At 38.4% G+C, this 12,577-nt stretch overlaps 4 protein-coding genes across 4 annotated transcripts; 2 read left to right on the top strand and 2 right to left on the bottom strand.

Annotated features, from left to right (window-relative positions):
• Positions 914-3,735, bottom strand: LOC18777787 (iron-sulfur assembly protein IscA-like 2, mitochondrial). The gene is made up of 4 exons (XM_007209661.2): positions 3,450-3,735; positions 2,608-2,732; positions 2,395-2,503; positions 914-1,177 (listed from the first exon to the last, which is right to left on the bottom strand). The coding sequence occupies exons 1-4, from the start codon at positions 3,630-3,632 to the stop codon at positions 1,115-1,117; spliced, it is 480 nt and encodes a 159-aa protein (XP_007209723.1). The 5' UTR covers positions 3,633-3,735; the 3' UTR covers positions 914-1,114.
• LOC18775973 lies at positions 3,829-5,562 on the top strand. Its single transcript, XM_020563605.1, has 2 exons — positions 3,829-4,350; positions 5,237-5,562. Exons 1-2 carry the CDS (start codon positions 4,028-4,030, stop codon positions 5,244-5,246), a joined length of 333 nt encoding a protein of 110 aa, XP_020419194.1. The 5' UTR covers positions 3,829-4,027; the 3' UTR covers positions 5,247-5,562.
• Positions 5,925-9,935, bottom strand: LOC18777806 (phosphoacetylglucosamine mutase). Its single transcript, XM_007209036.2, has 10 exons — positions 9,785-9,935; positions 9,340-9,431; positions 8,997-9,259; positions 8,767-8,886; positions 8,539-8,681; positions 8,183-8,431; positions 7,141-7,559; positions 6,876-7,051; positions 6,552-6,648; positions 5,925-6,276 (listed from the first exon to the last, which is right to left on the bottom strand). The coding sequence occupies exons 2-10, from the start codon at positions 9,398-9,400 to the stop codon at positions 6,122-6,124; spliced, it is 1,683 nt and encodes a 560-aa protein (XP_007209098.1). The 5' UTR covers positions 9,401-9,431; positions 9,785-9,935; the 3' UTR covers positions 5,925-6,121.
• Positions 10,036-10,760, top strand: LOC18777826. Its single transcript, XM_007210936.2, has one exon. The coding sequence runs from the start codon at positions 10,109-10,111 to the stop codon at positions 10,382-10,384; it is 276 nt and encodes a 91-aa protein (XP_007210998.1). The 5' UTR covers positions 10,036-10,108; the 3' UTR covers positions 10,385-10,760.

Below are 12,577 nucleotides of genomic sequence, written 5' to 3'. Positions count from 1 at the left end.
CCATCCAAAAACCCTTAATTATTCCCCAAATTTTTAAAATTGATATTGTTATATTTTTCTTTTTTCTTTCATTTCTTTCATTTTTATAATTAAATGAGTTGAGGTGGAAAGCCCTAAAAAATGGGTGTGTAGCTCGAGATGGAAAGCCAGAAAATATGAGTGTTGGGAACAAGGGATGAGATCCCAACATGCTTTAGTTATTCAAGGATGCTGTCTGATATTTTCCTTACCATTAAATCAAGACGTCCTTCAATATGAAAGCAAAGCAAGCTAGAGAGAAAACATAAGCAAAAATCAATAAAAAATGGAGTACCCTTCAATTCCTGAAGCCTCAACAGATTTGAATCTATCCCTTGCTCCGGCGGGTAGGTTGGGGTTGATGGTAATATAAGGAACATGCATTAAGGTGCACCAAAACTTCTTGGCCCGTGAAGAAGGGAGCCTGGATACTATCTTCCACATACTTCTTAAGAAAGTATACAAGGGAGCTTGGATGAAGTAAGCAATGTTCATTATACTGTTACTAATGGCAATCAGATCGTGAGTACATTGTTGGAAGCTACTAAGAGTATTTCATACTACCCACTCCTGCCTACTCCTTTTCCCATTCTTTGGAGTTTTGAATCATTAAACATGTAAGGGCTTTTCACAATCATTCATTTGATGGGTCAGTCAGCTGTAAACCTTCCTTGCAAGTAGCAACTATTGATCTACACGATGCCAACCAATTCAATCTTCAGTTTCTAGAAAGCAGCATGTGTTCAAGCTAGGTGACTATCAAAGATTCACACTACTTACAGCTGTTTCCACTAAAACACAATCAAGAAGCAGCACAGGGGGCTAACCTAATGAATTCCGAGTGACGGACATAAGTCTGTGGTACTAAAACCACCGAGCCAGAAGGCTGACAAAGTATAAGAAAAATATCTCAATGAAATATATGAGGTACAAGCGTTTGGTACATCACAAATATTATACAATGTACTTGCATAATTATTATTTAAAAAAAAATCAAGTAAACATTTATATGTAAGCACCCGTTTAGGCTGAACCTAATTCACCTCTTAGTTTTAGCTATCTTGGAAGGGAGTGCATAAAAGTACTTGCAAATCTATCATTTGACCATGAAGGAACTTTTACAACTGCACCCACCTACTGCACTTGGATTTGTAGTCACCTGAATGAAAAACCAGGATTGGGTTACTTGTACATAATTCCTTGTATAAAGGATGTGATATTTAAATGACACTTCTCTTGTGGCCTAGAGGCCATTGGCTTTGATAAGATTATTTATAGCATCATAAGATAACTACCCAAAGACAAACATATAATCAATCAGGAAATCGTAAACATGCTATGTCGAGGCATCTGACACACTGTAACCGATAACTGAAAAGAAATGCAAATGACAAATTCCAAATAGCTTCAAACCAAATTATAAGCTCTAGTTCTATTAATTTTCTCCAGGCTGCAAAAGACTGCAGTATTCTAATGTATCGGATTGATTTGTGCCTCAAGTTCTGCAGAAAGTAGACTACTAGAGTGGGACCAGTATTTCTCCCACTCGGTAAAGCCTAGAGAAAACTAAAATTTAAAAAATAATAATTTAACTTCATGCCACACACTTCTTAGTACCATAGAACGTTCCTGAAGAGCACATCCCATTGAGACATGAACATCTAAAATAAGCAACAGGTCTACTTAGACTACTAAAAGAGTTTTGTCCTACCAAATTTAGATGGAACTCAGCAGATTCGAGATCTTAATTTACATCCCCATTTTGTTTACCAAAAGACAGGCACAAACAACAAATCTAAACAACCACAGGACACCAGCATTAACCTGTTTGTTGCACTGGCAGATGAGCACCATATTGCATTGCATTGCCTATTATCTTTCAATTACTGCAACCTATTTAGGATATAATATAGACAGTGATGCCAAATAAAGGCAACATTCAGACAATTTCTATGCCAACTATATGACATATGGCACCATAATGATATGTTTCATGCCCACTACATTGTTTGATAGCCCATCAAGGGTACCATTATCATATGCTTCTTACATGTGAACCACTGTGCAAAGGAGAGCCAAGACCTACACAAAATCTTTAATATTTGATATATTGGACACCATTATGATAGCTTTTATGTCTAGCAGATGGTTCTTACTTTTCTTAAGCTCCAATACTCACAAATTTTAAAGAAAAACTTTAAAAATAGATCTTTCATTATGAAGAATATCCTTCTTGCTCATTATCCTAGTTCACATATCCCATACAATGAATTTCCATGTAGGGTTCACATGTATAAGATTCAATGTGCACATGCAGTTCTGAGAAGCATAATACAAGAATAAAGCATGCAAAGGCAACAGAACAAATTGACTTACTTGGAAAGCAGAACGGATCAGCTCCTCAACATAATCAACAGTTGCCCCTTTCACAAAATCATATGAAACATTGTCGACCACCAACTTTACTCCTTCTTTCTCAAATACTCTATTATTGAATGTATGGATCTCCAATTAAACAAGCAACCCAGATAAGCAAAAGTGCATTTAGTCAAGAATTTGAAATATAGAGAATGAAGAGGAGACAAAAACCTGTCATCTGGGTGGGTTTTGTCATCCAGATCAAAAACATATTGGAACCCAGAACATCCACCAGTTTCTACACTCAAGCGAAGCATCTTTCCCTCTGCTTCACTGGCTTGCAGCTGCTTCATTCTCTGTGAGACATTCATTGAGAAGCCAAAGTCAGCACACCAATGTCACCAACTCACGATATAAATAAGGATTACAAACCCAAAGGTCATAAATTACATGGCACTCATCTAAAAACTGCCTTTCATGAGCACGATAACCAACATTATCAAAACAAAAAATAGAAATGCTACTGCAAACATCTTCTAAAACAAAGCTGCTTGGCTCATTGGTCTGAAAGAAAAAAACAGAACTTGTCTTCGTCCATCCACTACACAGTTCTGTAACAATTAGCATAACCCACTTCATTTTTTTCTGTGTCTCTATAGCTACATACAGAATCTAGGATAACTGATTATATCAAGACAAAACTTATCATCTTTAGAGTCTCTAATCAAAAGAAAATGGTTCATCACAAGTTAGCTAAACAACTGAATAAAAACCAGTTTGTGACATTGTGTTGAGGCTTATGCTTTTTGTTTCTGAAATACAATAAGCAAATAAAAAATTCATTCAACTTCAATAAATAAATAAATAAATAAATAAATTCTATCTTCATTTTCTTTGCATACAAATAAAGCAAACTACAAAATTTTTGCATCCCAATGAATTAGAAAAACTTCATAAAGATCCCAAATTGAGAACAAGGAAAAAGGACCCATAAACAGAAATGGAAAATCCAGGCAAGCCATCAAAAACAAAAATCTTCAAGCACAAACAGAGAAGGGAGGGAGAGAGGGTACTTGAACACATGTATCAGTCATCACAACAGCATCGAGGGACGGAGATGAAGATGAAGATGAAGAAGAGGCTTCTTCTACAGCAGAAGACGAATAGAAAGAAGAGCTTAGAAGCCTCTGGTTCTGCCTGATTCGAGCTGCAAAGAAGGGCGTGAGTCGGTGAAGAATCAGAGATCTTGGAGCCATTGTTGTTGTTATTATTATGCTGCCTATTATTCTCTCTCTTCTCTCTCAGTACGCCATCGTAAGCAAAACTCGCGCTTCTCTCCTTCTGGGACGCTTGGCTGCTTTTGAAACACCAAGTTTTGCTTCTTCAAAATGGGTTGTTAGTAAAACGACGCCGTTTTGAGCCAGGCCTTTTATAAAAAAAAAACAAAAAAAAAAACTCCCAAAACTCATTTTCGACTCCCCAGCCCCCAAAACTCCCAATTCTCAATTCTTTTCTCTCATCTTCTCATTCTACTCCAGCACCTCTTGTCGCTGCCGCATTTGTGTTGCTGCTGCCGGCGGCCCGCCGACTCACTTGAACAGCCATCGCTGCCATCCATCCATATCCCTAGAAAAACAGACAAGCCCAAGCAATGAACTCGGCGGCTCGGAGTGTGTGGAACGTTTTCAAACGGTCGAGTCAGGGCGTCGACTCAGTGAGCCACGGGCACCATCATCGTCAAGAACAATGGAGAGGGATTCGGGTGAAGGTCTTGAACGGGAACCTGGAGTCGGCGCTGACGTTTATGCAGAGGAAGATGCAGTCCAGTGGGATCGAACGGATGATAAAGCACGAGCAAACCCACCACATCAAGAACTCTGAGAAACGCGTCTTGGCTCGCAAGAACCTCGAGCGTAGAATCAAATCTCAGGACCTCGCTCGCAAGCTCAAGGTCATCCTCTCCAAGAAAGTCAGGTATACATACATACATACCCATTTCACAAAACCCATATCTTATTTTTGGGGTTTTTTTTTGTTCACACGGGTTCAGTGAATTGCAATAGCTGGATTGTAGATTATGCATAATGTTTACATTACATGATTAAGAATGTGTATGTTGAAATTGGGTTTTGTGCCAATTGATAGATCCCGGAATGTTTTATTGAATTGAAGGCCTCCCTAGCTTGTAGCTTGTTTGTAGCTAAAGTGTTTGTGGTTAAGCCTGTGAAAACCAGTGTTTGCTCGAGTGCTTAGTTGTTTTTGTAGTTGTCCTATTGTAAACTACCCGTAAAAGTGACTTGGAAATGTTGCTCAACCATTTGTTTGGTAAACCCTTGTTTGAGAAAGGGATAAAGATTCAACTTATAGAACAAAACTTAGGCAAACTGTGTTTAGTTTGCTTTATTTTCCCTTTCTATTCTTCATGTAACCAAGCATAAGAAAATATTTAAGGTTTCTAGTCGTTGCTTTTCCCTAAGTTTCTCTAGTTGAAAGTGAACCTCAAGCACAAACCCCTTTCTGTTGAGTTATGAAGTTTATATATACTTGGAGAGCAAGTTATAGTTTTTCACTAGAATTCTAGATTTTGGAATGTTGACAAGGATGCAAAGCCCAAACCAAACAAGTGCCATCTCTTCCCAAGATTATATTGTGAGTTGGAACTATTCATATTTCATTGTCAATGGACTTTACTTATTGTTGTTTTAATTTCCACACTTCTTTTTTCCCTTTTTTTATAGTTTAAATCTTCCTTTTTCAATGTGAATATCTTTATGGATGCCTTTCTTGTTTTTGCTTAAAAAATATTTTCGTTGTTTACCTTCTTATGTGTATACTGATTTTCTGAATTCATATTGTGCAGAGGCCTGTGAGAATATATGGCTCAAGCAGATGCTTGATGGACTTATAAACCATGTCTTCTTTCCTTCTGGAGTATCATGGCCAATACATCACTCTCTTTTTGCACTGCCATTGTAGTTTTTATAGGCAAGTTTATTGACTCAGCTTTTTCTCAAGGAAAAAAACTCATGTTTCATTTGAAGAATGTTACTTCAAAAGCTTCCATTTTGTCATTAAGTGGTGTATGAGTGGCTCTTAGCAAGCTCAAGTCTAAATTATCCATATCATGCCACTTAAAATGATTTAGAGTTACTTGGTATATTGGAATCGATCCATATGGTTCTGCAAGAAGCCTTTACTCTGAGGAATTCAACAACTTCAGTAAATTGGAAATTTAAGAGCAAGCTCAATTCTCTCTCTGTTGTTATGTGGAATATGTTTAGCATTAATCAACAGAGGTCTCAAACCAAAAAATACTCAGCAAAGGTTCTTGAAGTTGCTGAAGCACATTAGTGCAAGTTTACTTGATGCTCAATTTGTTTTTTAGGTCTGGTTAATCTGGTTTTTGTCATATGCTTGTGTGTTGGAGCGTTTTAATTTGCAACTATTTTATCTGGTTCACAAAAACTGAACGGCATGTAATGCTGAATCACAATTCAAAACGTTTTGGATGGCGTACTTGACGATGCTTAGAATACCACAGTAAAGGATGGCGACCGAAAACTAGTGTCTTTTTTGATAATACATTATCAAAACCAATGTATAATAGAATGTAGGGTTACAAGACAAATTCAATGTTTTCACGCTTCCTGCTTTGTCCCCGCTAACCTCCCCCCCAATTATTATTCATTCGGCATTAAGCCTAATCTGATGTCTAAGAAGCGCTCCGTGAAAGCTGGAGATATCATTAGGAGCTGCCAAACCCAAGGAACTGGTCTACTAGTTTTGCCACAGAGTGGGCTAGGTTATCTGCTGCATCCTGTGAGGATGCCTCTGCATATACACGTATAACATCTTCTGTTCCCGATGGTCGTATAAAACATCGGCCTCTAAGGTGTTTAGCTGCAATATAAATAGGAACAAAAAAAATCATCTTCAAAAGTTTGTTTATAAATTGAATATACCGGTAGAAATCTAGTTCTACAATGTGAAACATAGCAGTCATCACTTTGAAAAGTTTCTCCATAATGATGAATACAGAATGCCAATGCATAAGTTTGTTTTTAAAAGCTGGCCAAGCAATTTAATGGCCAGACCAATAATCAATACGGATATCGTGCAGAGAAAATATTGAACAGCATGTAAGATAAAAGGACAAGATTTCATTTGCTGCTTACCAGTTTCAGCGTTGATGGCTTCTTGAATGCCAGGGGGTGTCACAGCCACGGTTTCTGCATTTGCTGTAACAACAGCACTTCGGTCCACAACTTTGACCTGATAATTAAAAAGTGAAAGAATTAGTTTCTGAATAATATTATACTTAACAAAGCTGAAGCTTAAGCATTTACACAACTATTCTTCCAGGCAAGTTGCCTCCAACAAAAAAAATGACGGAAAATCAATTATTTTGTAAAACGAATGACAAATGCAAGCCCAAAAACAAAACAACTATAAAGAGAAGAAACAGCATGGAACATAGAAAGATGATCAATGGCACTTGCCTTTAGCTGCCTACTGGGTAGATCCTGATAAAGCTCATTCCATCTCTGTATTGACCATCCCATATGTTTCAGAATTGCCTCCACCAAGAGCACCCCACTCAATGCATCCCCAACAGCCTGGTTAATCAATTCGCTAACCGCCAATAGTCTCAAAGCAGCCTTATGCTGTTCTGAACCTGAAAGAAACAACCATATACTTCATTAAAATAGGTAATGGACAATCGTGTCAGCACTTATAAAACACATAAAGTCTGTTTGGTTTAACCTTTAGCTATAGCAGAAAGCTCAGTAGTCCTGGCCTTTAACCAGCATAAAAACTGTTCTGAGAACAAGATGGTGCCATGGCCATTTGCCTCAAAGTAAATCCCGATATCATACCCCGCAGCTTTCTCGTGCAGATATTTTACCCCTGTAGGAGTAAATGTGACTTCTAACCCTAACTGTTTGAGATAATCGGTGGATGCTCCATTTGCATAAGCTGTTTGCACAATACCAAGGTGACATTGATAACCATTTTTTGCCTTAACATCTATTTCCTTATTCAAAATGCTTAGTTGCTCCTTGATGAATATAGCAAACAAGGACAAAATCTTGTCCCCATCAACGAGTTCAATCTTGTTACTACTTGTAGATGGCACAACAAAATATACAAGCCGATCAGCATCACCATCCAAACTAGCACACCTGAAAAGCTAGAACCATGCAAGCAGTTAGTCCTTGCCCTTCTTATCATTGAATGTAACACTTTGCATCAACAATGCAACATTAATAAGTTGACAACATAAAAAAATGACCAGTTTGAAACCACAAAACAATGCTTGGATTATTGCACACTGGCATCCTTTGTAAACAAACCAAACTAGTTTTAGGGAAAAACATCATGAGAAATAAAAGTCAAGATTGTTTCTGAGACCATGATCATTTATATCAATAATAGGTGTATATATCCCTTGTAAGCACTCCAACTAGTTGTTAAATAAGATCAAAATTCAAGTTTTTAGAAGCAGTAAACTTGCCACTAGTTATGCTATTATGAAAAACATCATAAGTGTTGCCCAATGAAACGTAATATAGACCACGAAGGAATAAGAACAAGTCAAATAAGCCACCAAATTTCACAAAGTTTCTCCCATCTATCTCATTGATTTAGTACATGTATTTTGCATCCATATATTGATATCAAAAGAAATTTTCAAGCTAATGTGTTTCTAAGGCATTTGCCAGCAGTATCTATTGATGCAGGCATTTCAAGCAAGCTATAAGTAAATGATAATTAAAATTCATTGTATAATCAAAAGATGGCTGACCTTAACCCAATATCCTGTGAACCAAAACTAAAGGGAACAACCTTCTCTTTTTGCACATAATCAGCACCAACTCCTTCATTGAGTACACCTCCTTCTTTTCCAGAGTTCCGAACCTCAATAGCCAAACCATTCAACATTGTCTTCAATATTTCGAGTTTTTCTCCACCAACACCATTTGCCCCATCCACAACCAACTTGTCATCCACATTGTTGGCATGAGTTCCACTAGGACTCAAATCCACCAAGCACCTAACCAACCACAGAAAAGACCTTAAGTGAAGGCATTCAATCAAGACATGATTTTTTCAAGAACAAACTAACTCATAAGCCATGACACAACCTCCATCTTCAACTACCTGAATGAGCTTGAAAGCTGCTTGAAGTAATCAGTTTCCGATGCTTTCACACCCCCATTTCTAGCACGAACCATCCAATGTAGCTGTGGAGTAGTTAAAATTCCCATGTCAAGGGCAACTGCTCCAATAATCGAACCGATTCCCTTCAATGGAGAAAATCCTAACTAGATCAAGAACCTAAAGAGATTATAAAAACTTCATCCTAAACAATGGTAGAAGAGCCGATACCTGTTTAGCAGCTTCAAGCAAAAATTCTCCGCTGGGCCTTGTATCTCTTGCCAGCAAAATCTCCACTGATTTTGCGCCATCAAGTGTGATGTTTTCTTTTTGAACAAATTCAGCTATCAACTGTTGAAGATTTCAGTCAACCTTCAATACAAACTGACGAAAAGAAACGGGAAAAAAAAACACACACACACACACACATCCAAGGATTATATAGAGAAAGAAAACAGGACCTCAACAAGATGTTGGGGATGACGAGCATTGGCGAGGGTATCAGCGAAGGGTTCCCAATCTTGAGAAAGCATTCCACCACTCGGGTCAGCAACTTTGACTCCATTATCAGAGACCTCGTTGTGAGAGGCTGTGATCATCAGCCCGATCACAGATTGGGTCTTGAGGGCCCTTAGAGCCGCTAGAATTCCTACCCTGTAAACCGTCGATTGGAGGATGGACGCATCCGCTCTGAACCCAGACGTTCCATACGATAGCTTCACTCCTGATGCCAGCATTTCAAAATTAAATCAACAGAAAACATAATTTTGTTGAGAGGAAAAATGTGAGATAGAAAATGTGGACCTTGTGGAGGTGGGAAGTGAGAAGAGGAGCTGAGGAAGAGTAAGCGTTGGTCTTCATTCATGGCTGTCAATAAAAATTTTCAACAAAGAACCCTGATTGAAAGAAAAAAAAAATTACATTAAGATACAGGCATATGGTATTAAATGCATATATGAACTCATAAAAGCAGCCACTATTCTTGTTATTCTCTCGTTCCAGAATCGGATTCTATATTCTTTCAGGTCAACATGTCAAATTTTCTATTCAAAATGTGAATCATAATCTTATAAACCAAAGCTAACCAAATCAAAGTTTGTGAAACATACCCACATCTCAAAAACACACAAAAATTCAACCAAACCCAAGTGATTATAAACTCAATCTCACAACTTACAATCCCAAATTTCATACAATAGTAAAGTCTACAGAAAATGCATACAAAATGAGAATATGATCAAACACTAACCGGCAGTATAAACTCTGAAAGTGTGAAGACCTAGACCTCCAAAAACTTCACGAAATCAAAGATTGAAAATTCCACTATTTGATTCTGTTCAGATTGCCATGGAGTGGAGTGGCATGAGCAGTTTTGGGTGGGGCTTGACGGATGCATCTTTGCTGTAGTGTTTTTCTTAAGCCTGGCCCAATGGCACTCCCGTAAATAGTACAAACTCCAGCCCCAAATAATAATCGTTTGTTCTTAGAAAAACATATGCCCTTATGCGGCTAATGCAAAGCTACCATCACCCAATCCATTTACCGTCACAACAACCAGGTCAAGAAGACAGTCATGGGTCTGCTCTCATGGTGGAAAGGCAAAGACCCCAAACCCGAAACCAAGCCCAACCCTGCTCCGAAACCCGTCGAGGCTCCGGGCATGAACGGCGCCGTTGAGGTGCCTCGACCCGCCAACATCACAGTCTTTGAATTCGGGTCGGTCGCCGCTTCCGCCGACAATGTCACTCTCGCCGGATACTGCCCCGTTTCCGAAGACCTCGAGCCCTGCCGCTGGGAGATCCTCCCCGCCAGTGGCTCCGACGCACCCCAGTTTCGCGTGGTGTTCTGAGCAACTGCACAAGGCAAAGGACCTTCCTTTTGGGAGCTTTTGTAGTTTATTCACTGTAATTTGCATTTCTGAGAGAAGCTCTGTTGAGGGTTTTGCTGGTATGTTTTTAGATTCATGGGGTTGTTGCAACTTCTGTGAATTTGAAGCTTTTAGCTTAAAGATGGTTAATTTAGTATGATACATTGTGTTTTAGAAGAACCGAAATTTTTATTTTGTGATTTTAAGAGCTGATTAGATGTTCTTGTAGGTAACTTTTAAGGTCTTCAAATGCTCTTTCATAATGGATAGCGTTTGTGTTTCTAAGCTACATATGGGTTTTTAATGTGAAATAGAGCTTCTTGTTGGACTCTATATTCAAAATGTTGTGCTTTAGAAATTCAAATTCCCTTTTGCAGTCTCTTGAAATCTTGGGTTGCAAACTTGTAAATTGTCATTCAGTGGAAGAAGTAGAAACTGTATTAGAGGTTCAGTAACAATAGGTCTCTGCACTCTGCATGAAGCTCCTTTGTAGTGAAAATTAGTGATGGAATGGAAAGACCAAGTGTAGTGGGATAATTTCCAGTCATATTAGAATGGATTAGGATTTGGAGTTGGAAAATGGGAAGGGAATTCCTAAGGGTCGGCGAATCAAGAGACCTAATTTTTCAGGTGTGAAGATTGTGATTCCTTTCAAATGCCTTGATCTTTCATTTGAATATCACTACCTGTTAATCAAATAGTTTTGACAATAAGCATTGCACAATCACAGCATTTGTTTTAGGAAAAGTTAAGATGGGTATGGAGATGCATGTAATCCAATGTTTCCATTTGCACTTGGCATTTTCCCAGACAGCCATTTTCTGGGGAAGTTTGGAGGAACTGTTTGTGCCAGAGGATTTGTGCTTGTGGTCAGTTCTGTTGGCCATTTAGCATTGGTTCTTCAAAACTTTTATGCCAGTGTGTTCTGTCAGGCCTGCATATAGGAAGGATCATTACTTGCTGATGAAAACAGAGCAGACATGTATGAGATGGGCACTAATTGCGTTTTGCATATTGTTGAAGGAGCCCCCAATTTGTTTTTTTTTTTTTTTTTTTTCCATTTTTGTTTTTGTTGAAACCCTAATATTTTTCTGAGGCTGCTAAACACCTCCACTAAATCAGAGGTTGGGTTTTCGTTCAAATAAAACCTCTGTTTCCCCAACCAACACTACTGGAAAACTGGAAACTTAGTTTTCCTTCAGTCAGCCAGTGATGCAAGTTTCGTTCACAGCATAATTTTCAGAAAATAAGAAAGAAAATGGCAAGGCAAATGCTCCAAATCGTTGGAATGGCAGTAGTAAGTTAATTACATTCATTTGATTCACTAAAAAATTAAGGTGAATTGCAGTCGAAGCCCACCATGACTAGTTAGGCCAGTTGGTCAAGTAAGTGTGTTTAGGGTTGGGCATCAAAATCGGAATACCGAAATCGTGGCAAATCGTGCCAATCTTGTGTCGTCCCACTTGATGTTGAAGTGTAAACGAGATGATACCGTGTCATCTCGTTACTATTTGGCACGACACCGATTCTAAATTTATGATCCCGTTTGGTATCATACCTTACCAAATAGTACAAGTTAAAAGTAAAAGTACCTACATAAGCCACTTCAACTAGGGACTCTTAACAACCTAATTTGCTCATCGCTAAACCTCCTCTGGTTGTTGCTCTTGAATCTTGATTGTTTGTAAACTTTGTATCAAGCTTGGTTTATAAAAATTGCAAGATTTCTGAAATTTTGCATGATTTTTTACGGTGTCAACATTGATATTGAATCATACCAGTTCCGTCGATAATGTTCACCCGTTTTCGTGTTTACTCCTGAGGTCGAAGGGCGAAGTTCCCCACTGGCTTGGAGACCATTGGTTGGTCGACAAGTCAGCTTTCTTTGGTGTGTGAGCGTGCCACTGCTAGCGATGTAAATCCTAGCAGACTTCTTTTTAGAGTGGATAACTTGCGCCCCAAGTTACTGACTTCTAAAACAAATGATTGTGAATTTGGGTGAGGAATATCTCCCACGTAAGTTCTTTTCTTGCCTCAGACTGGTGAGGACTTTCATAATTTATCTCAGTATCAAATGGTTGTTCTGGCCAGAATAGATAATAATAAAGTGGACTGTTTTAGGTAGAACTGCCTTTTACAAAATTAAGAAGGGAGAAATCAACTCTAGAAAGACAA

Source organism: Prunus persica, chromosome G5 (assembly GCF_000346465.2).
Source record: "Prunus persica cultivar Lovell chromosome G5, Prunus_persica_NCBIv2, whole genome shotgun sequence".
NCBI lineage: Eukaryota > Viridiplantae > Streptophyta > Magnoliopsida > Rosales > Rosaceae > Prunus > Prunus persica.
The sequence above is the reverse complement of the archived record's forward strand: the minus strand, read 5'-3'. Positions and strand labels throughout refer to the sequence as shown.